General features: G+C 43.0%; 4 protein-coding genes across 4 annotated transcripts; 2 read left to right on the top strand and 2 right to left on the bottom strand.

Annotated features, from left to right (window-relative positions):
• The first annotated feature begins 213 nt into the window (after positions 1–213).
• LOC138644491 (uncharacterized) lies at positions 214–2,021 on the top strand. The gene is made up of 2 exons (XM_069732933.1): positions 214–572; positions 730–2,021. Exons 1-2 carry the CDS (start codon positions 274–276, stop codon positions 1,607–1,609), a joined length of 1,179 nt encoding a protein of 392 aa, XP_069589034.1. The 5' UTR covers positions 214–273; the 3' UTR covers positions 1,610–2,021.
• A 683-nt stretch (positions 2,022–2,704) lies between these two features.
• On the bottom strand, positions 2,705–4,345 carry LOC138644492 (uncharacterized). The gene is made up of 5 exons (XM_069732934.1): positions 4,095–4,345; positions 3,944–4,003; positions 3,767–3,835; positions 3,175–3,397; positions 2,705–2,892 (listed from the first exon to the last, which is right to left on the bottom strand). The coding sequence occupies exons 1-5, from the start codon at positions 4,200–4,202 to the stop codon at positions 2,729–2,731; spliced, it is 624 nt and encodes a 207-aa protein (XP_069589035.1). The 5' UTR covers positions 4,203–4,345; the 3' UTR covers positions 2,705–2,728.
• Positions 4,346–5,321: 976 nt separating this feature from the next.
• ARL5A (ARF like GTPase 5A) lies at positions 5,322–19,418 on the bottom strand. The gene is made up of 6 exons (XM_069732935.1): positions 19,231–19,418; positions 11,554–11,614; positions 10,968–11,115; positions 9,675–9,758; positions 7,070–7,221; positions 5,322–6,071 (listed from the first exon to the last, which is right to left on the bottom strand). The coding sequence occupies exons 1-6, from the start codon at positions 19,274–19,276 to the stop codon at positions 6,023–6,025; spliced, it is 540 nt and encodes a 179-aa protein (XP_069589036.1). The 5' UTR covers positions 19,277–19,418; the 3' UTR covers positions 5,322–6,022.
• A 290-nt stretch (positions 19,419–19,708) lies between these two features.
• On the top strand, positions 19,709–21,964 carry LOC138646074 (adhesive plaque matrix protein-like). The gene is made up of 4 exons (XM_069735542.1): positions 19,709–19,748; positions 20,892–21,131; positions 21,251–21,310; positions 21,429–21,964. The coding sequence occupies exons 1-4, from the start codon at positions 19,709–19,711 to the stop codon at positions 21,962–21,964; spliced, it is 876 nt and encodes a 291-aa protein (XP_069591643.1).
• The last annotated feature ends 3,753 nt before the right edge of the window (positions 21,965–25,717 follow it).

Genomic DNA, 25,717 nt, shown 5'->3' on the forward strand with positions numbered 1-25,717 from the left:
CGTCAAGTACATGGCGTCAAACGGATGCGTTAAACGCATGTACAGAAACGGAGCAAAAATATGTGAAATTCGTCGTCACGGTAACGCTAGCGTTAACGCATGTGATCGCGTTTTTTCATTTTGATGTCCGTTTACGAAGTATCCGTTTGTCTGCGTTTGTCACTGTCAATAAAGTTGTTCTTTTTTTTTTTTTTTTTCCCTTTTGTCATTGTCGGGTGTGGGCACAGACTCATTCTCCATTTTGAAAGCATTGAGTGAACTTCTGCTAGCAAGATGTTTGTGTCTGAGCTCGTCAGATTTCGCTTGATGCGGTTGCGACTTCGGCAGAGAAAGCGTAGTTCGCAAAGGAGATATTGGATCCACGAAGTGAATTTCTTGCGGAGTACATATGGTGCCTTTCACACCCTGTATGTGCAGCTTCGGGATCATCCCTTCAAATTCCAACGCTATCTACGGATGTCCATTGAGACCTTTGATGTTCTGCTCTCACATGTGAAGGATGAGATACATCATCATCGCAGCACTTTTCGTGAAAGCATCAGTGCGGAGCAACGTTTAGTAGTGACTGTGAGGTAATTATACATTTTTTTTATCATTCTATTGACAAAGACTAGATCTCGGTATCGTGTGGCCTAATGTTCATTTTGCAATTGTATATTATATTGTCAACTAGCCTTTAGATGATCATTAAAATCCTAATTTTTTTTTTTTGTTTTTGAATGTCAACAGATATCTGGCTACCGGAGAAACTTTTGCGTCACTGCATTACCAGTTTCGACTTGGGAAGTCAACAATTTGTCAACTGGTTCGGGAAACTTGTGATGCCATTTGGAACAACTTGCAACCACTTGTGCTACCAACACCAACATCAGAAATGTGGCTAGCAATTTCCCAACAGTTCGAGGATGTGGCTAATTTCCCCAATTGTATTGGTGCCGTGGACGGAAAGCACATTCGGATTCAGAAACCTGCACATAGTGGTTCCCTCTACTATAACTATAAGAAATACTTTTCTATAGTATTGATGGCGATTGCGGATGCCAGGTACCGTTTTGTTGCTGTGGATATTGGAGCTTATGGCCGGACTAACGATTCCAGAGTATTCAGAGACTCCAACATGGGCCAATGTTTGTACAACCAAAGTTTAAACATACCGTCATCACGACCTCTTCCGGGGACCGAAGGCCCAAGTTTGCCCTATGTTTTAGTTGGTGATGAGGCCTTCCAACTAGGACAAAATCTCCTCAAGCCCTACTCAAGCCGTAGTCTAGACTCCAGCAGGCGCATTTTTAATTATCGCTTGAGCCGGGCTAGACGTTATGTGGAGTGTGCCTTTGGGATTTTGACATTAAAATGGCGGATTTTACTAACCTGCATGCAACTGCAACCAGACAATGTGGACCGTGTTGTGAAGGCATGCATCTGTCTGCACAATTTTGTGGCGAGACATGAACCCCAGTTGGTAGACCCCAATGATTGTGAGTCGAACCTCAGTAGCATTGAATCGACTACAGTTCGTTCTGCATCACAAATAATGAGGATTCGTGATCAATTTGCACACTACTTCACACATGAAGGCCAGGTTCCATGGCAAGACAGACACGTGTGAAAATAATTTAAAGTCTTCCTGATGTCGTGTAAAAAGTTACGTAGTGTAAAAAGTTATGTTGTTTAACCTGATGTCGTGTAAAAAGTTACGTAGTGTAAAAAGTTATGTTGTTTAACCTGATGTCGTGTAAAAAGTTACGTAGTGTAAAAAGTTATGTTGTTTAACCTGATGTCGTGTAAAAAGTTACGTAGTGTAAAAAGTTATGTTGTTTAACCTGATGTCGTGTAAAAAGTTACCTTATGTCGTGTAAAAAGTTAAAGTTAAAGTCATACAAGAATCTGAAATTTGAAACAGTTTACTAAATGTTTTTGTATTTTCCCAACAAACTGTTGGTACACAGGTGTAACATATGATATCCCATAGGGATGAAAAAAAAAAGGAAAATAGAAATTAACAACAAAACCCCCCCCCCAAAAAAAAAATTCCAACGCGGTAATTGCACCTGGCTGTGGACAGTGAACTGTACTAAAGACTTTGGTACTGCACGGGAGTATTGTCTGCCCAACTATATGATGGACTACTACATTGTCTTTGAGGTTCCACGCTCGTTTCACCCCGGCCTCTATATTGAGGGTTGTAGGGCGGCATGTCCAGTCTTCTTCTTCCCGATGGAGCGGGTTCCTCGGTGCCCACAAATTCCTCTACAAGCTCGTTAAGTCTTTGTCGAAACATAAGGTTTCTATGTGCCGGGATATTTTGTACTACAGGCACATAGGATAATAAAAGTAGCTTCCACTCATTAGCAGAGTAGACAGACTCGCGTGCTTGCAGCTCGGTAATTTCTCGTCTCAGGTCTTTGAGCTCACTGCGACACATGTCCTCTACCCGTTGGAGTCCATCCACGATAATTGCATCTGCTTCATCTTTTTGAGATGCTCGCTTGCGTCCACGCTGTGATTGCAACCGGGCACTCACACCTGCAGCAACAGTGCTTCTATCCGCAGATCGTGGCTCGCTGATGCCAGACACATCTTCAGGTTGCGTTGGTTCCACTGAAGAAGGCTCAAGTTCCTCTGCTGGTCTAGGAGCAGCGGTACTGCATATCGTGCTGTAACCCAAAAACAAAAATTACTTATTTTCCTTTAAACAATTTAGTCTCGCACACAGACCTTCTTGTACTTACGAGCGCTGAGACACTGTTTTCTGAAGAAAGAGCAGTTGGTCATAATGCACATACGGTGTCACCCGTTTGCCACTTGATCCGCTTGGTGCATTCTGACTGTTCCGGTAGTCACGGACAAAGCGATCGCGGATGGACTTCCAACGGGTATGGACAGCATCGGCTTTAAATTTAAAAAAAAAAAATATATATATAAAAATAGTAGATTGTGTTAAGATATAGGAAAAATTGTTCATAGTTTGCTACGATAGTTGATATATAAATAGTAGATAGATAGTTGTTAGATAAGAAATAGTGTAGAAATAGTGTATAGATAGATAGATATATAGTGTACAGATAGTTGATACTTGAGAGATAGATAGCAGACAACAAGTGGATAGGTTGATAGGATAGAAAATTTTTTTTTTTTTTAAACATTTTCCGATGTTACGTCACCAATATTTACCAATTTTTTTCTTTGAGGTTGTCGACTTCTCCATGTATCGGGGATCAAAGTGACAGATTATTTGATCCCACAACTTCCGGTTCTTCACGATGTCATGGTGGGAGCTGTCGCTCTGGTCCCATATGGAGGGGTTGGCTTCCACAAGGTTAATAAGTGTCTCATTGTGGATAGTCAATGGCTCTTCGTCAACGACAATCCTTTTTTTTTTTGTCGCTGACTTGGACTATGTAAACACAAAACGTTATGTTGATAGTGTCAATTTCACTGGATGGCCATATTCATATATACAGAGATAGATAGATACATAGATATAGCAATATATAGATATATAGATAGATAGATAGATGTAGATAGATAGATAGATAGATAGATAGATACAAAGATATTGATAGATAGATATATAGATAGATACATAGATATAGATAGATAGATATAGATAGATAGATACATAGATATTGATAGATAGATACATAGATAGACAAATAGATGGAGCGATAGATAGTTGATAGATAGTTTATAGGTATAGTAGATAGAAAGTGAATAGATAGATTGTTGGTAAATATTGGATAGAATATTTCTATTTTATATTTACCACTGGCAGTTGTGGCGACGACAGACGTCTAGGGACCTTTTTTCTTTTTTGTCCTCCTTGTGCCACAACCTATTGTGTATGTAAAATGTAAAAAAAAATATTTTAACATTAAATAATGTTAACATTCATTGGATCAATAAATTTATGCCTGAAAAATTCAACATGTGTGCTATGTACCTTTGTTGTTTTTGCGTGTTTTTTTGGGGGAGGTCTAACAGCCTCGGGCTCAGAAGACTCCTATTCACAATAAAACAATAAACAGGATTGTTATGCCTAGCTCAATACAATGGAGTTTCACACAACATGGTTTTTTAAAGTGCAAGCCTACCGACTCAGAAGAAAAAATCGCAGACACGCTGCTGCTGCTGACATCTGTATCCGACATCTGTGTGCAACAAAACAATACATTTTTAGTACACACACATCCGACGGACATTACAGACTCCCATGATGTATACAGAGATATATAATATATAGAAATGTACTTACAATTTAGCTACGGCAAAACACTCTGTCACGTGCAGGAGACTTTGTGTGAGTGGGATATTTTAATGGCCGAAGTCACATTTCCTGTCACATGACCACATGTGACCACCCTCAAACGCTTAAAACGTGTGGTTCTATTTGGAAATTTTTCATGATTTGCGTCTGACTGCGTTTGCCATAGCCTTCTATGGCAGAATGAACGCTTCCGTTAGTAGTGCGTTAGCTTGGCCGGACCCGAAAACGCTGCAAGCCGCGTTGAAGGTCCGTCAGAAAAAAAACGTTATGTGACAAACGCATACCAATTTAGGGATGCGTCACGATGCGTCAGACAATGCAAGTCTATGGGCGCGTTAGTATGTGCGTTACATTGCGTTTTTACTACTTAAAAACGAGTCCGTTAGACGGACACACCTAGCGCAATGTGAACCCAGCCTAAGGGTTTATGTTTTAAATGTATATTATGTATTTTTACTATACAAAAAAACAAACTACACTTAAAAGAGCATATCCAGGACTAGGTAGTTACTAACCTCAGTCCCCATTTCTGGAAGGCAGTAGACACCCGATGCCGTGCTCCTGCTCCAGCGCATGGCATTGTAGAATAAGGCCTCCTAAGGGCCATTTGCAAAAGAGGGTGGTCAGGATTACAAAAACATGGCTGCCTTCTTCCAAAACAGCACCACCTCAAAATACAGGATGGGTCCAGTTGTGGTTTGTTTTTTTCTTTTAAATGGCACAAAATTTACTAAAAAAAAAATTTAATTTGCGGGTGTGCATAAAAATTACTTAAAAAACTTATGAATTGGCCACAAAAATCTTGAACTCACTAAATTCTGCCCACAATAGTCAACATAAAAAAAAAAAAACACGCACACACAGGTGAACACATAAAAATAAGAGGTGCAATTGAGAAATGGGTGAACAAAAAAAAAAAAAAAAACAACAAGCAGAAGGATGCAAAAGCAATAATGAACCTGGCCTGTGGACGTGAGGTGGTTTTAGGAAGAAGGCAGCCCTGTTTTTCTAAGCCCAGACAAGTAGGTAAAGAAACCAGAGTGACACCAGAGGATTTTCCCCTCCAACTTTAATTTATTATCGCCAGGTCAAAACTTATTTCAGCAGGATTTCCAGACAAGAGCAGGAGAGATAAAGAACGATGGTGCGTGGAGGGAACATAACATGCAAAATCGACATACGCCAAGGAATGGACAATTTAAAAAAAAAAAAAAAAAAAATCAAAAGGACCAAAATAAACCAAAAAAAAAAAAAGAAAGAAAAAAGTGCCAAATAATAGTCTTACATATCAGAGTTTTCAAGTTGGAACTGTGCAATATTCACGGTCATCAAGGCAATGTTTGTGTACGTTACTAGAACTGAGGAGCATGCGAGAAGATGGGAAATACAGAGATATGTACCGAGTCGCTGCTCACAATACCGCTCAGTCTGTGCTTGATTCGTAGGCTCGCTGTTGTCAGCTTATTCCCACATTCAACTGGACAAGAACTGAAGCGAAGATATAAAAAAGTTTAAAAACCACTTTCTCTGACTTCTGATGTGCAGGGAACAAGGTGGGGGGGGCAAACAAAGACTAAAAAGAATGGTCAGGTCAATCACAGCTTTCGTAGGACACAGGAGCCGCTGGATCGGAGGTCTCTGGTGGAGTCCTGTCGGTGGGACACGACGCTTATAAATACTTGGTTTGCAGCAGTTCAGGGATTCATAAATACAGTATGTCCGAAGTCCAATGTCTCCGCACGTGTGTCACTGGGGTCATCTGGATTTTAGTCTCGACATCATCCACTCCAGTCCTTGACAAAGGCTAAACAATGAGAAAAGGAGGAGAAGTGAACGGCAGAAAACGCAAATTATATTCATCAATTCTACGGCTCCGAACGCCTTCCCAGATAAGGAAAGTCTGCCCGGTTATTAGTACATATGCCTTGTTAAGGAACAAGGGGTAACAAAGCCCACTAAGCGCGGAATAGCATAGGTGGGTGATCCCCAAAACAGATACGACCGAATAGAAGAGAGAAATCAACCAGAACTTTCTTTAACACTCGGGAAAAAAAAACTTGCACCTTTCTAAAAACAAAAACCCACTGATCCCAATTGTTTGGTTTTTTTTTACATTCTACAGCTGACTTGGAATATTGGTAGGGACAATACCCTGAAGGGGACCCCTGTAAAGAGCAACGCTAACTTTGGGGGACATCCAATGTACTGGCTGCTCAGGGTGCCATCTAATAACCAGTGATGGCGTATAACTAATTCACTAACTGGCCAGCTATCACCTTCCTTTGAGAAGCTCTACGTCAAAGGAGTTGCCTAAAAAAAAAAGAAGGGGTTATCCTAGGTGGTTGCTATCCAAACTGAGGCTCTGCAGCTCTTGCTCCACTAGCACTAGGGAGTTGTAGTTTCTAAACAGTGGGACACCCAGAGGTTGGTCTAGGAGGATAATCTTTTTCCCCAGGGTCCTGGTCAATAACAGCACTATAGTTAGGGGTATTCCTACTACAATACATGTATCACTGTGTACCCACTGTATGGCTGATTTTACATCCCAGTGGTCAGACCCCACAGCAGGGGACGCTGGACTATCACCACAGAGAACTTTGTATCCTACCACTCTGATCAAAGTCTATGGGAGTTCTAGAAAGTGTGCCCATGATATAAGCCCTGATGCCAGCAGAGGGATATCATCTCTCTGGATGGGCACAAATGTCACCAGCCAATGCCTACTTGTTACCAAACTTCTATATAAAAGAAAGAAGATGCCCAATTCCTGGAAAGTCAGGACAAACAATGGCCGTCCCTCACCCCTCTCCAGTGAGCGCACAGCAGGCCTGTATGTGCCACTGGTGATCCTTTACCGACGTCAACTTCAAGAACTGGGAGATTTCGGCCACCGTCATGCACTCCTTCACGTCTTGTTTATTTGCGAACACCAGAAGTCCGGCTTTCTTTAGGTCCTTCAATTAGCAAAAGAAGTAAAATCTATGATCATCTTTGCATCTTACCTTCTGCTAAGAAGCAATGTTCTTTTTACTAATCCAATGCAAACATTACAATTAGATGTTGTTTTCTTAGCGGCTGAGGTCTCGCCTTTAGTCTAATCCTCTGTGGGCTAAACAGCCTGGAATCTATAGATTAAAGAGGTTGTCCACTACTTTTTCATCGATAACCTACCCTCAGGACAGGTCATCAATGTGTTATCGGTTGGGGTCCGACACCCAGAATCCCTGCCGATCAGCTGTTCTCGGTGTCAGTGGCCGCCGGCTGGAACTGCTATATTGCGGAGTTGCCCAGTATTTTGATAGTGGCCGCGGCGGCGGGTACTACACATCCGCCTCCTACTCAAATCATCGGAAGACAAATGTGTAGCATCCATCAGAAGACGGAGCAGCTCCGCAACCAAACTGTTCTGTCTGACTACCACCACTGATAACAGCTGATCGGCGGGTTCCGGGTGTCAACATTGATGATCTATCCCAGGGGTGGGGAATCTTTTTTCTACCAAGGGCCATTTGGATTTTTATACCATCCTTCGGGGGCCATACAAACTCCACCCACAAAGTACATCCTGACTCTGGAATTGGTTTCAGGAGGTAATTTTTCATTGCATGCCCTCCAGTGTTCAGTAGTGAACACTGCGTGTGTATGATAACAGAGCACGAAGAAATTAATGAGTTGGTTGTAATCAAAATACACCTCCCTGCCCAAGAAAGCGGTCCCTGAGAATCTGCTCGGGGGCCTGATAAAAGATCATCGAGGGCCGTAAATGGCCCTGGGGCCTGAGGTTCCCCACCCCTGATCTATCCTAAAGACTGGCTAGCAATGATAAAGTAGTGGACAACCTCTTAAAAGAACAGATCTACATTGTGTGCCAACTGTCCGGACAGTACGGGTACCGTCACACTATACGATTTACCTACGATCACGACCAGCGATATGACCTGGCCGTGATCGTAGGTAAATCGTAGTGTGGTCGCTGGAGAGCTGTCACACAGACAGCTCTCCAGCGACCAACGATGCCGAGGTCCCCGAGTAACCAGGGTAAACATCGGGTAACTAAGCGCAGGACCGCGCTTAGTTACCCGATGTTTACCCTGGTTACAAGCTTAAACTAAAAAAAAACAAACAGCACATACTTACATTCTGGTGTCCGTCAGGTCCCTTGCAGTCTGGTTCCCGCACTCAGTGACTGCCGGCCGTAAAGTGAAAGTGAAAGCACGTCACCGCTGTGCTCTGCTTTCACTTTACGGCCGGCAGTCACAGTGCGGGAAGCAGACTGCAAGGGACCTGACGGACACCAGAATGTAAGTATGTGCTGTTTGTTTTTTTTTAGTTTAAGCTTGTAACCAGGGTAAACATCGGGTAACTAAGCGCGGTCCTGCGCTTAGTTACCCGATGTTTACCCTGGTTACAAGCGAACGCATCGCTGGATCGCATCGCTAGATCGCTAGATCGGTGTCACACACACCGATCTAACGATGACAGCGGGAGATCCAGCGATGAAAGAAAGTTCTAAACGATCTGCTACGACGTACGATTCTCAGCAGGATCCCTGATCGCTGCTGCGTGTCAGACACAGCGATATCGTAACGATATCGCTGGAACGTCACGAATCGTACCGTCGTAGCGATCGAAATGTTATAGTGTGACGGTACCCTAAAGCGATTTGTGCAGCTGATGTACGCCGCTCACAGATTAGATAGGGGCTACCCAGAGACATTGCTTGTGATCGGTCTGTGACTTATCTGATTTCTTACAGAAAACCAGATAAGTCACAGACCAATCACAGGCAGTGTCTCTCGGTAGCCCCTATCTAATCTTATATTACAGAAAAGTCTGAGACTGCACCACATGCAGCCGCCCTGACCTTCTAGTTAACGCTCTGCTGTGAGCAGACAGGATCAGGACACCTTTCCAGCTTCTGAAAGTATGCAATGAATGTTCCCATCTACTGACAGCAAGCAGAGATCTTCAAGTATGATTACGAATTGAAACAAAGCAGGACTGGAAAGTTCCTGCCACTTCACATCCCTAACAGACTTCAGACTAGAAACTACCATGACAAGCCCACCAAATACATCCCCAGTGAGCAATGCACAGGACAGTGGGAAGAAACCACTTATGGCATCGGCGTGCGTCCACTTGTTCTGTGCATCCTAGAAGTCACCTCTGGAGACAGCGGCACTTTAAATAAAGTCAGTACAGAGTCTCCATTAAAATGGACCCTTAAGCAACTCTCAGGTTAGTAACTATTCCAGCCACTGATTGGGCAGTGCTTGCAGAGCAGCGCTCGTGTCTTCTTCCCATTTTGTTGCATTCGCTTTCAGTCCAAACACTTGATGTCGTCATCTATGCACTTGGTGGTTGCAGTCGCCCCGTTTGCTATTGAGCCCATGAAGCTGGAACTCACCTCGTGAGATAACATCTTATAAAGCTCCTCTCTGGTCACCGAGATCCGCTCTCTATCGGTGCTGTCCACCACCACTATCACAAACTGGAGGAAAAGAGAGGACACGTCAGAGCGGAGAGAGACAAGAACGGTGCAAATCCCTGCACACAGAACCAATTACACCTTCAATCCGTGGACACAACTGACAAGGTTTTTCACACACCTGTCAGTTTTCACCCATCTATTTTGGACCATTGCCCATGACGTACATTTTCATTATGGTTTGTAAAGTGGTTAATGCCACCAGAAGTGATGGAGGAAAAGAGGTCTGCTGTCACAGTATGGCTATTCTCTCTATACCTGTGAGGGGTGGTAGTTTTAAAATTTTTCTTTTTTTTAACATCATACCTCGGTTCCGATAATGTCAGATTATTAACATTTTATTGAACCTTTAAAAAAAAAAAAAAAAAAAAAAGGCATTTCAATAAGACTTTATATTCTGTGGAGGTCTGACTGCCTGAAAAGTAGCAGTACTGCAGATCTTCATTTTTTCAGATCAGTGTGGAACATAAATGGAGGGCATAATCTAGCAATATGCCATCACTTTAAATAGGCAAGTGTTTTTCCCCATCTTGTAAAGTAGTTGTCTAGGACCATTTCATCTTTTTGTACTAGACTGGTAGCAACTAACAAAAGGCAACTACCTGCCGCTGGTACAGAGTGGTCACCGACAGCTCCTGCCAGCGATTCAGCTGTTCCTCGTCAACAGAGCAACTCTTCTTCTTCCAGGCTGCTCTGTTGACAGGGCATGGCTACTGACATTCTGATTGACAGCCGACTCCCCGCAGTTAGAAAGGAGGGAGCCGGCTATCAATCAGCATGATGTCAGCAGTCACATCCCGTTAACACAGCAGAGCGAAAGAGAAGCCTCTGCTCTGTCAACGCGACATTAGCAGATGCCACTGAAATACTGGCAGGAGCGGTCCTGCGAGTGCTCTTTGCTGGCATAGATTGGCACTGTGCACAACAGAGCAGTAGTTAATACCTACTTGCAAGTTAATTTTTTTACTACAGTCCTAAGAACTAACAAGGACATGATGATCGATTATCAGTTGTTTTGTCTCCATACAGTTTGTGTATGAACAGGGCAAAGAATTCAATCAGTATATGGACGATCGGCCCCTCTTGTATGGGTGGATGTCGGCCTAAATACATTTATTTTTATAGCAGCATTCCCATAAATAATTGGACATCATATCGCAGCCGTAGAAGTATGGAGAGTTGTCATTGTTCTTGCTGAGGACACAATCTTACCTCTGTGTTGGTATAATACGTATTCCACGACGAGCGGAGGGATTCCTGACCGCCGATGTCCCACATAAGAAACCTTGTATTGTTCACCACTATCTCCTCCACGTTGCTGCCTATGGTCGGAGACGTGTGAACTACTTCATTCATGGAACTGGAAAAAGAAAGAGGCCGATCGATACATGGCTGACAACAATCTGAATGAGAAGGTGCGAGCTCCATCGCAAATCACACGACAAACCTAATTGGAGAACACTGAGGCCCAAGGAAACCCCAACAATTATGCACAATAAAAACAACACTTAATATTTATAAAATCATTCAGTATAAAAACCCTCGGCCAATTCTACTATTCATCCAACGTCGTAAAATCAAAGACCAGAACACAATGGGATGGTTGAACTGGTTTTTTTTCTGGAAAATCTGGACAGAAAAGCCGCTTCGTATCCCACTGGGTGTGAAACTTCCTTAAAAGTATATTCTGAATTTACTGCGTGCAGAACAGTAAAATAAAGAGCAGCGAGAACCCAGTGAACGGGGCATCGATATCGCCAGAAGACCCTGGGGCATAATACAAGACAGCGGTACTTACAACTGATACAGTATGGTGGTCTTCCCCGCATTATCCAGGCCCACAATTATAACCTTGTGCTCTGAAATATAGAAATAAAATATATACAAATCATTATAGCCATATATGAAGATGAGGATTTGTCAGATAGTGGCTATAAAAACAGACACTTTTGCAATTTACCGTTTATTAAAACTTGCAGTTGTTCACGAGATACTAACATTTTTATTTTGTTTACAGCTCGTTACCTAGGAGACCGACCACCGATGCTGACTAGCTTGTTAGCATTGTCTTTAAGCTTACAAGCTCGATCGAGAAGATAGCAGCGATGGTCGGTCACCAAGGCAACGAGCGGTAAACAAAAGAAAAAAAAAAGAGTTAAGATCTCAAGAACGGCTGAAAACTGAAATTGTGCTGATATCCATCTATGAAGGCTCGACTCATTCTCTACGAGAAAAAGCTGATCGCAATGCTCGGCAGCCCAATAGGGAATGAATGGAGCGGTGGACAGGCATTTGAATTGCTGCTCCATTCTGTCCAGCGGTCGGACACCCACCAATCAAGCAGTGGATAGACCGGTGATCCTGCCAACTTGTGGCGAGGAGGTGAAAAAGTAAGGTAGCAGAAAACCCTTCTTCTGGTGATCAGTGGTCATCCATCACCATTGTAACCTCCTTCCCCTATTCGATGGATGACTAATAGTGAAAAGCGAACGTGCTCGAATAAGATGTTATCTGAGTATGATCGAGTGTCTTCGGCATGCTCGAAAAATATGTTCAAGTCCCTGTGGCTGCTTATCTCGTGGCTGTTCGACAGCAGAGATTGCCTAATAAAGAAGCAATCCCTGCATGTGTTGTGGCTGTTGAAAGGTGGCGAGACATGCAGGCGCGGGGACTCGAACATGTTTTTCTAGCAGGCAGAGCATGCTCAGATAACACCTTATCCCAGCACGTTTGCTCATCACTAAGGCCGGCGTCACACTCAGCGTATGAAAATACGGTCCGTATATTACGGCCGTAATACGCTGAAAAGTCCCGAAAATAGTGGTCCGTAGCTCCTCCGTAGGCAGGGTGTGTCACCGTTTTTTGCGCATGGCATCCTCCGTATGTAATCCGTATGGCAGCTGTAATGCGTGTTTTTATCGCAGGCTTGCAAAACCAACATACGGCTATATAAGGGATCCATGTGTTAAAAAAAAACAAAAAACATATATACTGATTCAATTACCGGCTTTTGCTTTCTCCTTCCTAAACCCGACATGATATGAGACCTGGTTTACATACAGTAAACCATCTCATATCACCATTTTTTTGCATATTCCACACTACTAATGTTAGTAGTGTGTATATGCAAAATTTGGCCGTTCTAGATAGTAAAATAAGGGGTTAAATGGCGGAAAAAATTGGCGTGGGCTCCCGCACAATTTTCTCCGCCATAGTAGTAAAGCAAGTGACTGAGGGCAGATATTAATAGCCTGGAGAGGGTCCATGGTTATTGGCCCCCCCCTGGCTAAAAACACCTGCCCCCAGCCACCCCAGGAAAGGCACATCTGGAAGATGCGCCTATTCTGGCACTTGGCCACTCTCTTCCCATTCCCGTGTAGTGGTGGGATATGGGGTAATGAAGGGTTAATGCCACCTTGCTATTGTAAGGTGACATTAAGCCTAATTAATAATGGAGAGGCGTCAATTATGACACCTATCCATTATTAATCCAATACTAGTAAAGGGTTAAAAAAAAAAACCACACACACATTATTAAAAATTAATTTATTGAAAAAAATCACAAAGGCTGTTGTATTAATTTATTCTACTCTCAATCCACTCACTGAAGACCCTCGATCTGTAAATTAAAAAAAAAAAATAAACCAACAATATACATACCTTCCGAGGATCTGGCACGTCCAACGATGTAGATCCATCTGAAGGGGTTAAAATATTTTGCAGACACGAGCTCCGCTAATGCAGCTGCTCATTTCTGCAAAACCCCGGCGAATGAAGCTAAATATAGGTCAATGACCTATATTTAGCTTCATTTGCGGTGAGGCGCCCTCTGCTGGCTGTTCCTAGATCGTGGGAACTTTCCTAGAAAGCTCCCAGGCTCGAGTTCATATGAGGACAACCAGCAGAGGGCGCCCTCTTATGATCTCGAGCAAAGGGAGCTTTCTAGGAAAGTTCCCACGATCTAGGAACAGCCAGCAGAGGGCGCCTCACCGCAAATGAAGCTAAATATAGGTCATTGACCTATATTTAGCTTCATTCGCCGGGGTATTGCAGACATGAGCAGCCTGCATTAGCGGAGCTCGTGGCTGCAAAATATTTTAACCCCTTCAGATGGATCTACATCGTTGGACGTGACAGATCCTCGGAAGGTAAGTATATTGTTGGTTTATTATTTTTTTTTAATTTACAGATCGAGGGTCTTCAGTGAGTGGATTGAGAGTAGAATAAATTAATACAACAGCCTTTGTGATTTTTTCAATAAATTATTTTTTAATAATGTGTGTGTGTTTTTTTTTTAACCCTTTACTAGTATTGGATTAATAATGGATAGGTGTCATAATTGACGCCTCTCCATTATTAATTAGGCCTAATGTCACCTTACAATAGCAAGGTGACATTAACCCTTCATTACCCCATATCCCACCGCTACACGGGAATGGGAAGAGAGTGGCCAAGTGCCAGAATAGGCGCATCTTCCAGATGTGCCTTTTCTGGGGTGGCTGGGGGCAGATGTTTTTAGCCAGGGGGGGCCAATAACCATGGACCCTCTCCAGGCTATTAATATCTGCCCTCAGTCACTGGCTTTACTACTCTGGCGGAGAAAATTGCGCGGGAGCCCACGCCAATTTTTTTCCGCCATTTAACCCCTTATTTTACTATCTAGAACAGCCAAATTTTGCATATACACACTACTAACATTAGTAGTGTGGAATATGCAAAAAAATGGTGATATGAGATGGTTTACTGTATGTAAACCAGGTCTCATATCATGTCGGGTTTAGGAAGGAGAAAGCAAAAGGCGGTAATTGAATTACCGGTTTTTCTCTCTAACAGCGCTGCGTATTCCTCGCAAGTTACACTGCTGGTCCGTGTGTAATCCGTAATTTTGGGGCTTCCATTGACTTTCATTGACGTTTTATTTGCGCAATACGGTGACAAACGCAGCATGCTGCGATTTTCTACGGCCGTAGAAAGCCGTATAATACTGATCAGTTTAATACGGCAGATAGGAGCAGGGGCATAGAGAATAATTGTGCCGTATTTTTTGCGAGTTTTACGGACGTAGTTTCTGCGCTCTTACGTCCATAAAACTCGCAAGTGTGACGCCGGCCTAATAACTAAGGATTTGTAAAAGCCAGAAAACCTCTATGTTTGTAGACACTGTAACGATAAATCAACTGGTTGTAAAATTGCATTATATATATATATATATATATATATATATATATATATATATATATATATATATATATATATATATATATACGATACGATACACTTTATTGATCCCGTGGGAAATTATGGTATCACAGCAGCACGACTTAAATCATAAAAATCATAAAGGAATTACATAGTTGACATGACAGTTTGTTGACAGAAGAACATTATACATTAGAATAGGACATACACAACAAGTGAACTGAAATGCAGAGAAATAAGTAGACATTCACCTTGGTGGTTTAACCCTAATGTTATTGTTGTACATTCCCATGGCAGTTGGCACAAACGATTTCCTATATTTTTCCTACTTACACACATATATATATATATATATATATATATATATATATATATATATATATATATATATATATATATATATATATATATATATATATATATATTTTTTTTTTTTTAAATCTTTAAAATCCAATTACTCCAAGTGCAGATGAAAGCGTATGTGAGATTAGACGAGGGCGTCCGGGGGCAGAGTCTCTCCCGGGTAAGTTTTCACTATGGAGATCAGTTCCAGAGTAAACACAATACATTGCCCAGAGCAAACAATGAATCATTAATACTACGGACTGGGCGACACACGGGTGCACTGCTGACTGCGGGGCACGTGGGGGCACAAAGTCATCTCATTAAAACGCTGCGTTTCAGGAAATGTTGTCCTCCAAGCCAATAAATAAACACATCAACGTTAACCTCCTTTTTTTTCCTATTTTCTGTCTATATTGTTTAACGAGGGCCTGTGAGGTTTTTTTTTTTTTTACGAGACAAGTCGTAGTTTTTGAATGAGACCGTTCACACTTTCCCAATAGTGCAGTGACAAAATGAAAAACATTTTCTGTGTTTTGTCTATGTGACTCGTCAGGTCAGTAGAATTAGGATGATAGCAAACATTTTTTTTTTTTTTTACTTTTTAAATATTTAGAAAAATTTGGTTTGTTTTTGACATTTTCTAAAACCCATAACTTTGGATTGATAGAGCTGTGTGAAAGGAAGGCGTATGGATTTTATTTGCACCATTCTGGGGGTATATATACGATATTTTGATTATTTTGTATTGTAGTTTTTTTTGGAGGAGTGTGCAGTGAGCAAAAAAGAAAAATGGAAAGTACGGTATTTGTTCTTCACTCCTGAACTGCTGTAGACAAGTGTTTTGCTCGCTCTGGGGTTGCCATGGTGGCATCAAATGATTTTTATATATCAACTTACTTCCATGCGATATCAAAAACGCATAAGTACACAGGAGCTGTCCAGGCGTGACTGCCGACAGCACGCACTGTACACTGTGAGGATTCTCCGATGCCGGAGGTCATGTGACCACAAGTATGCTTTTTTCACAATTTCATCCACATTCCAACTAGTCGTGTTCGGCATGTCTAGTCGGCACGTGATCGCATGGATGCAAACCGCAAACTTGCGATCACGTGACTGCCGGCACCGGAGAATCCTCACAGTGTGCACTGTTAGTATTCAAAACTGCAGTCACATAAATCCCTAATAACCTGGACAATCCCTTTACTTATAAAATAATTTAACTCACAAGGTAAGATAAGGCTTAAAAAACAAACAAACAACTGAAACACAGAATTGCTATTTTTTGGGCTTCGTATTTCCCTCCCCACACTGAAAAAATACAACAAAAATTGATCAAAGCATCATATGTATCTGCCCCAAAATGGTACCAATAAAATGCAAGCTCGCCACACAAAAGACAAGACCTCAAGCAGCTGCAAAAACAGGAAAATAAATCTCAAAAAATAGTTAAACAAACAATTTTTTGCACTCCTTAGTAGTGATGAGTGAACGTGATCGGATAAGGTGTTATCTGAGCATGCTCGGGTGCTAACCCAGTGACTTCGGCGTGCTCGAATGTTATGTTTGACATATTATGTGTTGTGGCTGTCGATCAACCGTTGCAAGACATGAAGCCGCGGGGACTCGAGCACGCCAAAGACTCTGTTAGCACCCGAGCATGCTCAGATAACACCTTATCTGAGCATGCTCGCTCATCACTACTCCTTAGGCCGGTTTCACACGTCAGTGTCTCCGGTACGTGAGGTGACAGTTTCCTCACGTACCGGAGACACTGACTCACGTAGACACATAAAAATCACTGCATCTGTTCAGATGTCAGTGATTTTTTGCGGACCGTGTCTCCGTGTGCCAAACACGGAGACATGTCAGTGTTCGTGGGAGCGCACAGATTAGACGGACCCATTAAAGTCAATGGGTCCATGTAAAACACATACCGCACACGGACGTTGTCCGTGTGCAGTCCGTGTGCCATGCAGGAGACAGCGCTACATTAAGCGCTGTCCCCCCCACTGGTGCTGAAGCCGCGATTCATATCTTCCCTGCAGCAGCGTTTGCTGCATAGAAGATATGAATAATAGTGTTTAAAATAAAGATCTATGTGCCCAGCGCCATCCCACCACCTGTGCGCCCCCCCCCCCCGCTGTTCTGAAAATACTCACCCGCCTCCCTCGTTGGCTGTCGCTGCTTCTTGGTCTGGCCGCATCTTCTTCTGTATGCGGTCACGTGGGGCCGCCGATTACAGTCATGAATATGCGGCTCTACCTTCCATAGGGGTGGAGCCGCATATTCATTACTGTAAATGAGCGGCCCCAAAACTCCCAATCAGAACGATCTCACTGATAGATTCTCAGATAACTCGTTCTGCAGCCGGCAATGGACAATACAACACAGAGGCTGCAGAAGGCAAAAGATGCGAAATGGTGAATGAAACCCAACTGCTCAAACAATCTGGAAGTAGCAGCACATGTCCGCTGCCGTCTATTGAATGCAGGTGAATCCACATGTGTCCACTGAACCGTGCGGATTCACCACGCCTAATACATTCTATGGGTGAAATTTTGTCTTGTGGAGAACAAAAGAAAAAAAGTGGTTAGCACTCACCAAACCCGATGCTATAAAAAGTCTTTATTTTGACATGGACATGGACAGGGAGAACATGATGTCTGGAGGATGACAGCTGTTTCGCGCTACATGCGCTTCCACAGATCACATCATCGGGATCTGTGGAAGTGCATGTAGCGCGAAACAGCTGTCATCCTCCAGACATCATGTTCTCCCTGTCCATGTCAAAATAAAAACTTTTTATAGCATCGGGTTTGGTGAGTGCTAACCACTTTTTTTCTTTTGCTTTTGAATTATATATCTTTTTGGTTGAGCACCCCTTATGCCCATGCATTGAGTAGGAGGTATAGTGGCTGGTACAGCATATTGTAGCATGCCGATAGGTGATCGCGAATGACAGCAGTGCGGGTATACTTTGTTTCTTCTTTTTTTGGACTTTCTCTTGTGGAGACTCGTATCTCCGCAAGATACATAGACATGCTGCGGTCTGGAGAGACGCGTCACATGTTCGTCTCCACGGGGAGTTCTAGAAATCCCATCCACTATGCTGTAACATCTGGACGCTGAACAAGTACACAGCATCCAACTAGCAGCATTTAGGCCGGGTTCACACTAGCGTTCGAGTCCACAGAGCGGCGCTGCGGACTTCTTTCCTTAGCTCCGCCTACTTTCACATGCGCCCTGCGTACCTATCTTTAACATTGTGTACGCAGGGACATGCGTTGTATGCGGATGCGTCGTTTTGACGTGCCCGCCGAACACAACATGTTGCATTTTCTTGCGTTCGGCGGGCACGTCAAAACGATGCATGCAGACGCCTCCGCATACAACGCATGTCCCTGCGTACACAATGTTAAAGATAGGTATGCAGGGCGCATGCGGAAGTAAGGAAAGAAGTCTGCAGCACCACGCTGCGGACTCGAACGCTAATGTGAACCCGGCCTTCCTGATCATGGGAACGTACCCTTATAAGTCAAAAAACACATGCATTTGAGAAATACAACAACATTGCTTGAAGGTGTACAACCCCTTTAAATTAAAGGGGAAAAAAACGGATAACAGCCCTGAGGTGGAGAATCACATTGCCAGCTCGCTTTTAACGCACAATGAAAGTTGTAAAATACGTTTTTTCCCAGCACACCGTGAGGTAACACTATAACGCATCCCGCACAAAAAAAAACAAGCCTTAAACGACTATCACAGACATCAAAAAAGTTATGGCTCAGGGAAAAAAAAAAAAAGGAAAAAAATTAGCAAGAAAAGTAAAGGAAATAATTTTGGAAGGGGGGAAGGGGTTAAATATGAGGCCAGATAAAGCAGCTTTCATTCTATGGGGGCATGATGGGAGTTGTAGTTCTTCGCTTACCCTGGTGGCTGAACAGCCTCCATATCTTAGTGAATAGGATTCCCATTCTTGGACGTTCTCCTGTCGGCGACTACAGGCCGCTTGACATCACGGGCCGCTCTCCCACGGGCATGGCTCCGTCACTAGACGCTTCCCACAGCCGCCATCTCCACAGCTGGAATCAGCCACTGACACCCCGACTCTTTCATCTGACACAGAGCTCGTCGCACAGCTAATGACGTCAGCAGGGAGCACCCAGATAAGCCCCTTCGGTTCTATGTCCTCGATGCAGCAGCCATTTTTCTGTCGTCCGTCACGTAGCCTTTCATGATAAATTGGTCTTTGACAAAATGGCTGCCTCCATTCTACTTCAACAGCGTTACTGGAGACATAGTTTTTAGCTTTGGATTCGCCGGAAACTGAAACCATGAAAATCAAAAGAGAAGAATTATTGCAGTTTAATTGTAGGATGTAAGCTAATTGCCATCTGTTAATGATAATGTCGTCTTCACTTGTTAAAATAAATGAGCAAATGAAAAGTAAATAGAGATGTACTACCCATAGTAACCAATCAGAGTTTAGCTGTTATTTTTTACTAGCTACGTGAGAAAATGAAAGCTGTGATCTGATTGGTTTCTATGGCTGTGACAGAAAATAGCAACAAAACTGACAAAAAAAAAAAAAAAAAAAAAAAAATTTTGTTGCCCATAGCAACAGAAGGCTGCATTCATTTTTTCAGTGTTTTTCCTTTTTTTTTAAATCAACATATAGATTTTTTAAATTTTATTTACGAGTTTTTATTGGCCAGATTTTGGAGTATATGTATAAATTACTTATTACAGGGGTTGTCTAGTGATGATAACAATAATGTAATGCTCACCGCACAGTCTGATGGTGTTCCTCTGATGTCGGTGCTGTGATTCCCGGCGGTCACATGACATTGTTATGTTGCTTGACGGCTGCAACCTTCGACTGTTCCATCGAGGCAAAACTCATTGTTTTTTTTTATTTTTTTGGTATAAATATTATTATTTAAATTGGTCAGCAAAATGGTTTTGGGGCTCTACATTAGGGGGCTGATGATTTTTCTGCTATCCATTCAGACCTGGGTATTCTGAGCATGGGATCGTTGGGGGTCCCAGTGGTTGGACCACCAAAGATCAGGAAGTTATGTCCAGTCAAATCCTGTTAGGGGTTGTCCACTTCTGGGAATTTTTTCTTTAACTTCAATGTATGTATTTGGGGCTACAAATCATAATGGCAACGGGCTGTCAGTAACACTTTTGAACTATGTGACTTTTATAGCCTTTTTATTTTCCTGTTCAGAAAAAGATAAAAAAAAGTTTGAATCTCCCCGTCAGAACGAAATCACTGTCAGATTCTCAATCCATTCTGCAGCCGGCTATAGACAGTGTAATGCAGAGGCCATACAAGGGAAACCCAATCACAAAAATAATTTTTAGCCAAAAATACAGGCATTTACAGTATGTCAGAGAAAAATATGTTCTCGAGAAGTTCACCCTATTAAGGCACCTATACATAACAGATAAAAGTTAGTTCACCAACTAATGTGAATAGGAGTCTCTTCATTTTCCCCAAACCCCCTGCATCCCTCCCTGCAAGTGATAAACCCCCTTCATCTCTTCCCGCATGTGATAAACCCCCTTCATCCCTTCCTGCAGGTGATAAGACCCCTGCATCCCTCCCTGCAGGTGATAAACCCCCTTCATCCCTCCCTGCAGGTGATAAACCCCCTTCATCCCTCCCTGCAGGTGATAAACCCCCTGTATCACTCCCTGCAGGTGATAAACCCCATTCATCCCTCCCCGCAGGTGATAAACCCCCTTCATCCCTCCCCGCAGGTGATAAACCTCCTTCAGCCCTCCCTGCAGGTGATAAACCCCCTTCATCCCTCACCGCAGGTGATAAACCCCCTTCATCCCTTCCCACAGGTGATAAACCCCCTTCATCCCTCCCCACAGTTGATAAATCCTCTTCATCCCTTCCCAAAGGTGATAACCCCCTTCATTCCTTCCTGCAGGTGATAAACCCCCTTCATCCCTCCCTGCAGGTGATAAACCCCCTTCATCCCTCCCCGCAGGTGATAAACCCCCTTCAGCCCCCCATGCAGGTGATAAGCCCCCTGCATCCCTCCCTGCAGGTGATAAACCCCTTCATCCCTTCCTGCAGGTGATAAACCCCCTTCATCCCTTCCGCAGGTGATAAATCCCCTTCATCCCTTCCTGCAGGTGATAAGCCCCCTGCATCCCTCCCTGCAGGTGATAAGCCCCCTTCATCCCTCCCTGCAGGTGATAAATTCCCTTCATCCCTCCCCGCTGGTGATAAACCCCCTTCATCCCTCCCCGCTGGTGATAAGCCCCCTTCATCCCTCCCCGCTGGTGATAAGCCCCCTTCATCCCTCCCCGCTGGTGATAAGCCCCCTTCATCCCTCCCCGCTGGTGATAAGCCCCCTTCATGCCTCCCCGCTGGTGATAAACCCCCTTCATCCCTCCCCGCTGGTGATAAACCCCCTTCATCCCTCCCTGCAGGTGATAAGCCCCCTTCATCCCTCCCCGCTGGTGATAAACCCCCTTCATCCCTCCCCGCTGGTGATAAGCCCCCTTCATGCCTCCCCGCTGGTGATAAATCCCCTTCATCCCTCCCCGCTGGTGATAAACCCCCTTCATCCCTCCCTGCAGGTGCTGCTCATTCATGTGTATTTGGGAGTCGATATAGATATCTTACGATTGACTGATATATGAAGTTTATGGACCCATCAACCCTTCCAAGACCGGCCGATAAAATTGTGTTGCCAGTTTCAGAAATTCATAACTTTGTATTTTTTACATTGATGAGGCAATATAAGAGACTGGTGTTTTTGCTTGCTTACCTGTAATTTTTATTTATGCCATTTTGGGGTACAAACGACATTTAATCACTTTTGTTCCATTTTTTTTTTGGGGGGGGGGGAAGTCTTTTTATTTCATTTTTCAAATTGAACATAAAAGCAGGCACTTCCCATCATTGAGCTGTCTTCTGCAGGCGTCAAACACATCTCAGCCTAGTTAGACATGTTCCACTGTAGAGGAGTGCAGGGGAATTGAGCTTTATGGAAAAGCCATTAACCGGGCAATGATTTAAAAACACACAGGAGGCTATCCTGGTGTAGATGGCAGGAGATAAAAACGTCCAGGCGGGATACTGTACAGGAGCAGGGAGTGCACAGACGTATACTGTGAATTCTACAATTAGATTAGACCTATGAAAACTCAGAGAGGTGGGGATTAACAGGAGGACACAACAGAGGGAGGGGTCCGCAGCACCGAGGAGAAGCAGAGTGCTGCTGGAATATGTAGTTTTAGCGAACAAGAATGCCAATTCTGCTTTGTGAAGAGATAGACAGAGATGAAAAAATGCAAAGGTACAGTGGGGCAAAAAAGTATTTAGTCAGTCAGCAATAGTGCAAGTTCCACCACTTAAAAAGATGAGAGGCGTCTGTAATTTACATCATAGGTAGACCTCAACTATGGGAGACAAACTGAGAAAAAAAAAATCCAGAAAATCACGTCTGTTTTTTTATCATTTTTTTTGCATTTTATGGTGGAAAATAAGTATTTGGTCAGAAACAAACAATCAAGATTTCTGGCTCTCACAGACCTGTAACTTCTTCTTTAAGAGTCTCCTCTTTCCTCCACTCATTACCTGTAGTAATGGCACCTGTTTAAACTTGTTATCAGTATAAAAAGACACCTGTGCACACCCTCAAACAGTCTGACTCCAAACTCCACTATGGTGAAGACCAAAGAGCTGTCAAAGGACACCAGAAACAAAATTGTAGCCCTGCACCAGGCTGGGAAGACTGAATCTGCAATAGCCAACCAGCTTGGAGTGAAGAAATTAACAGTGGGAGCAATAATTAGAAAATGGAAGACATACAAGACCACTGATAATCTCCCTCGATCTGGGGCTCCACGCAAAATCCCACCCCGTGGGGTCAGAATGATCACAAGAACGGTGAGCAAAAATCCCAGAACCACGCGGGGGGACCTAGTGAATGAACTGCAGAGAGCTGGGACCAATGTAACAAGGCCTACCATAAGTAACACACTACGCCACCATGGACTCAGATCCTGCAGTGCCAGACGTGTCCCACTGCTTAAGCCAGTACATGTCCGGGCCCGTCTGAAGTTTGCTAGAGAGCATTTGGATGATCCAGAGGAGTTTTGGGAGAATGTCCTATGGTCTGATGAAACCAAACTGGAACTGTTTGGTAGAAACACAACTTGTCGTGTTTGGAGGAAAAAGAATACTGAGTTGCATCCATCAAACACCATACCTACTGTAAAGCATGGTGGTGGAAACATCATGCTTTGGGGCTGTTTCTCTGCAAAGGGGCCAGGACGACTGATCCGGGTACATGAAAGAATGAATGGGGCCATGTATCGTGAGATTTTGAGTGCAAACCTCCTTCCATCAGCAAGGGCATTGAAGATGAAACGTGGCTGGGTCTTTCAACATGACAATGATCCAAAGCACACCGCCAGGGTAACGAAGAAGTGGCTTCGTAAGAAGCATTTCAAGGTCCTGGAGTGGCCTAGCCAGTCTCCAGATCTCAACCCTATAGAAAACCTTTGGAGGGAGTTGAAAGTCCGTGTTGCCAAGCGAAAAGCCAAAAACATCACTGCTCTAGAGGAGATCTGCATGGAGGAATGGGCCAACATACCAACAACAGTGTGTGGCAATCTTGTGTAGACTTACAGAAAACGTTTGACCTCTGTCATTGCCAACAAAGGATATATTACAAAGTATTGAGATGAAATTTGGTTTCTGACCAAATACTTATTTTCCACCATAATATGCAAATAAAATGTTAAAAAAACAGACAATGTGATTTTCTGGATTTTTTTTTCTCAGTTTGTCTCCCATAGTTGAGGTCTACCTATGATGTAAATTACAGACGCCTCTCATCTTTTTAAGTGGTGGAACTTGCACTATTGCTGACTGACTAAATACTTTTTTGCCCCACTGTACAAGAAGGAAACCTTACCTTGGTTTAGTCTGTAGATTAAAACCACAAAACTATTCCATAACCTTTTTTTTAGGTTATACTGACAGGAAGTGGCCAAATGAAGCCTTTTTTTGGCATCCGCCTAACTAAAGGAACATTATGGAAACATTTTTTTTAATCTCAAGAGTTTTCCTGGTGTTCAAGCTAATCATTCAAAAATCAATAAAACTGAGCCTAACAACTCGGAGCGCTGCAAATAGTGTTACGCATTGTTAAGCCTCATTCTCTTATCTTAAAGGGGTTGCCCAGCACTTCAATAGAATGTTTCTATTTTTCCTTCGAAATCATGCAAAAAAAAATTAATTATGGAAATACCTTTTATTCTAATAATCGTGATAGTCTGACTGCGTACTTTTTCTTGTTTTGTGTGTGTAATGATACTGTGACAGTAATAATGTGTAACACTTAGACTGTGACATGCCAGGGGACTATGATTAGTAATAATGACGCCGAGCTGCAAAGGTCACACACATACTGACGTGTAACAGCGGAGAACTCGATATCCTGGGGTTGTGATATGCTAGGTGTACGCTGATTGTCCAGTACGGCTGCTCATAAGAGGGGAGCTCATTTACTAAAGGAAGCCATGCACATTGGGATATACAGTAATTGCATCGTGTTAAAGAGGTCCAGTAATCAAAATTAAGGACTTGCCAGTTGCCACTCAAATATATTGTGAAGTGAAATGTCTTTCATATATTTTTATACAATCCAATTAATACGTTACATATTGGTCATAAACCCTGACCCTCTGCAGACGTACAGAGGAACAATGTAATTGATAGAGGGTGAGAGGGCGCTGCGAATAAGGAGGTCACGCGGGCACCCCAACTAATCTGATATTGATGACTTATTGTAAGGCCTTAGACAGAAGTCTATTGTTTATATGCCGGTTCAATCCTTGTTTTTCATAGATAGAACATATATCCAAAATAGTCTATAGTGTTATTCACATGTTTGTGTTTTTTACAGATAGAACGCACTCGATGTTGTTAAAAATGTTTAGAGTTTTGGCATTTTAATGCCACTTTCGCCAAATGGGCAGAGCTGGTGTTGCAATGGCGGTATGATACCAAAGTTCATCTAATTTATGACGAGCTGTGGCTTACCTTATGCCAATAACCTTACTAAAGTCCCTAACTGGAGTAAGATTTCTGGCGAAGGCTTCTTAATGAATCAGGCACCTCTGACTCCAATACATTTCATCATCAATACAGGCGTGATCAAATTATTTAACCCCTTCAGATGCATTTACATCGTGGGACATGACTGTACGGTGGACAGGTATGGGATATTGGTGTTTTTTATTTTTCCATTTTTTTCAGAAGATTGAGGGTCGTCAGTTGGATTGAGCGTACAATAAAGATATTAAAACCCCATGTGTATTTATTTCATTAAAATACTTTATTCATAATGTGTGTGTGTGTTTATTTAACCCTT

The sequence above is a fragment of the Ranitomeya imitator genome, chromosome 7, assembly GCF_032444005.1.
Source record: "Ranitomeya imitator isolate aRanImi1 chromosome 7, aRanImi1.pri, whole genome shotgun sequence".
NCBI lineage: Eukaryota > Metazoa > Chordata > Amphibia > Anura > Dendrobatidae > Ranitomeya > Ranitomeya imitator.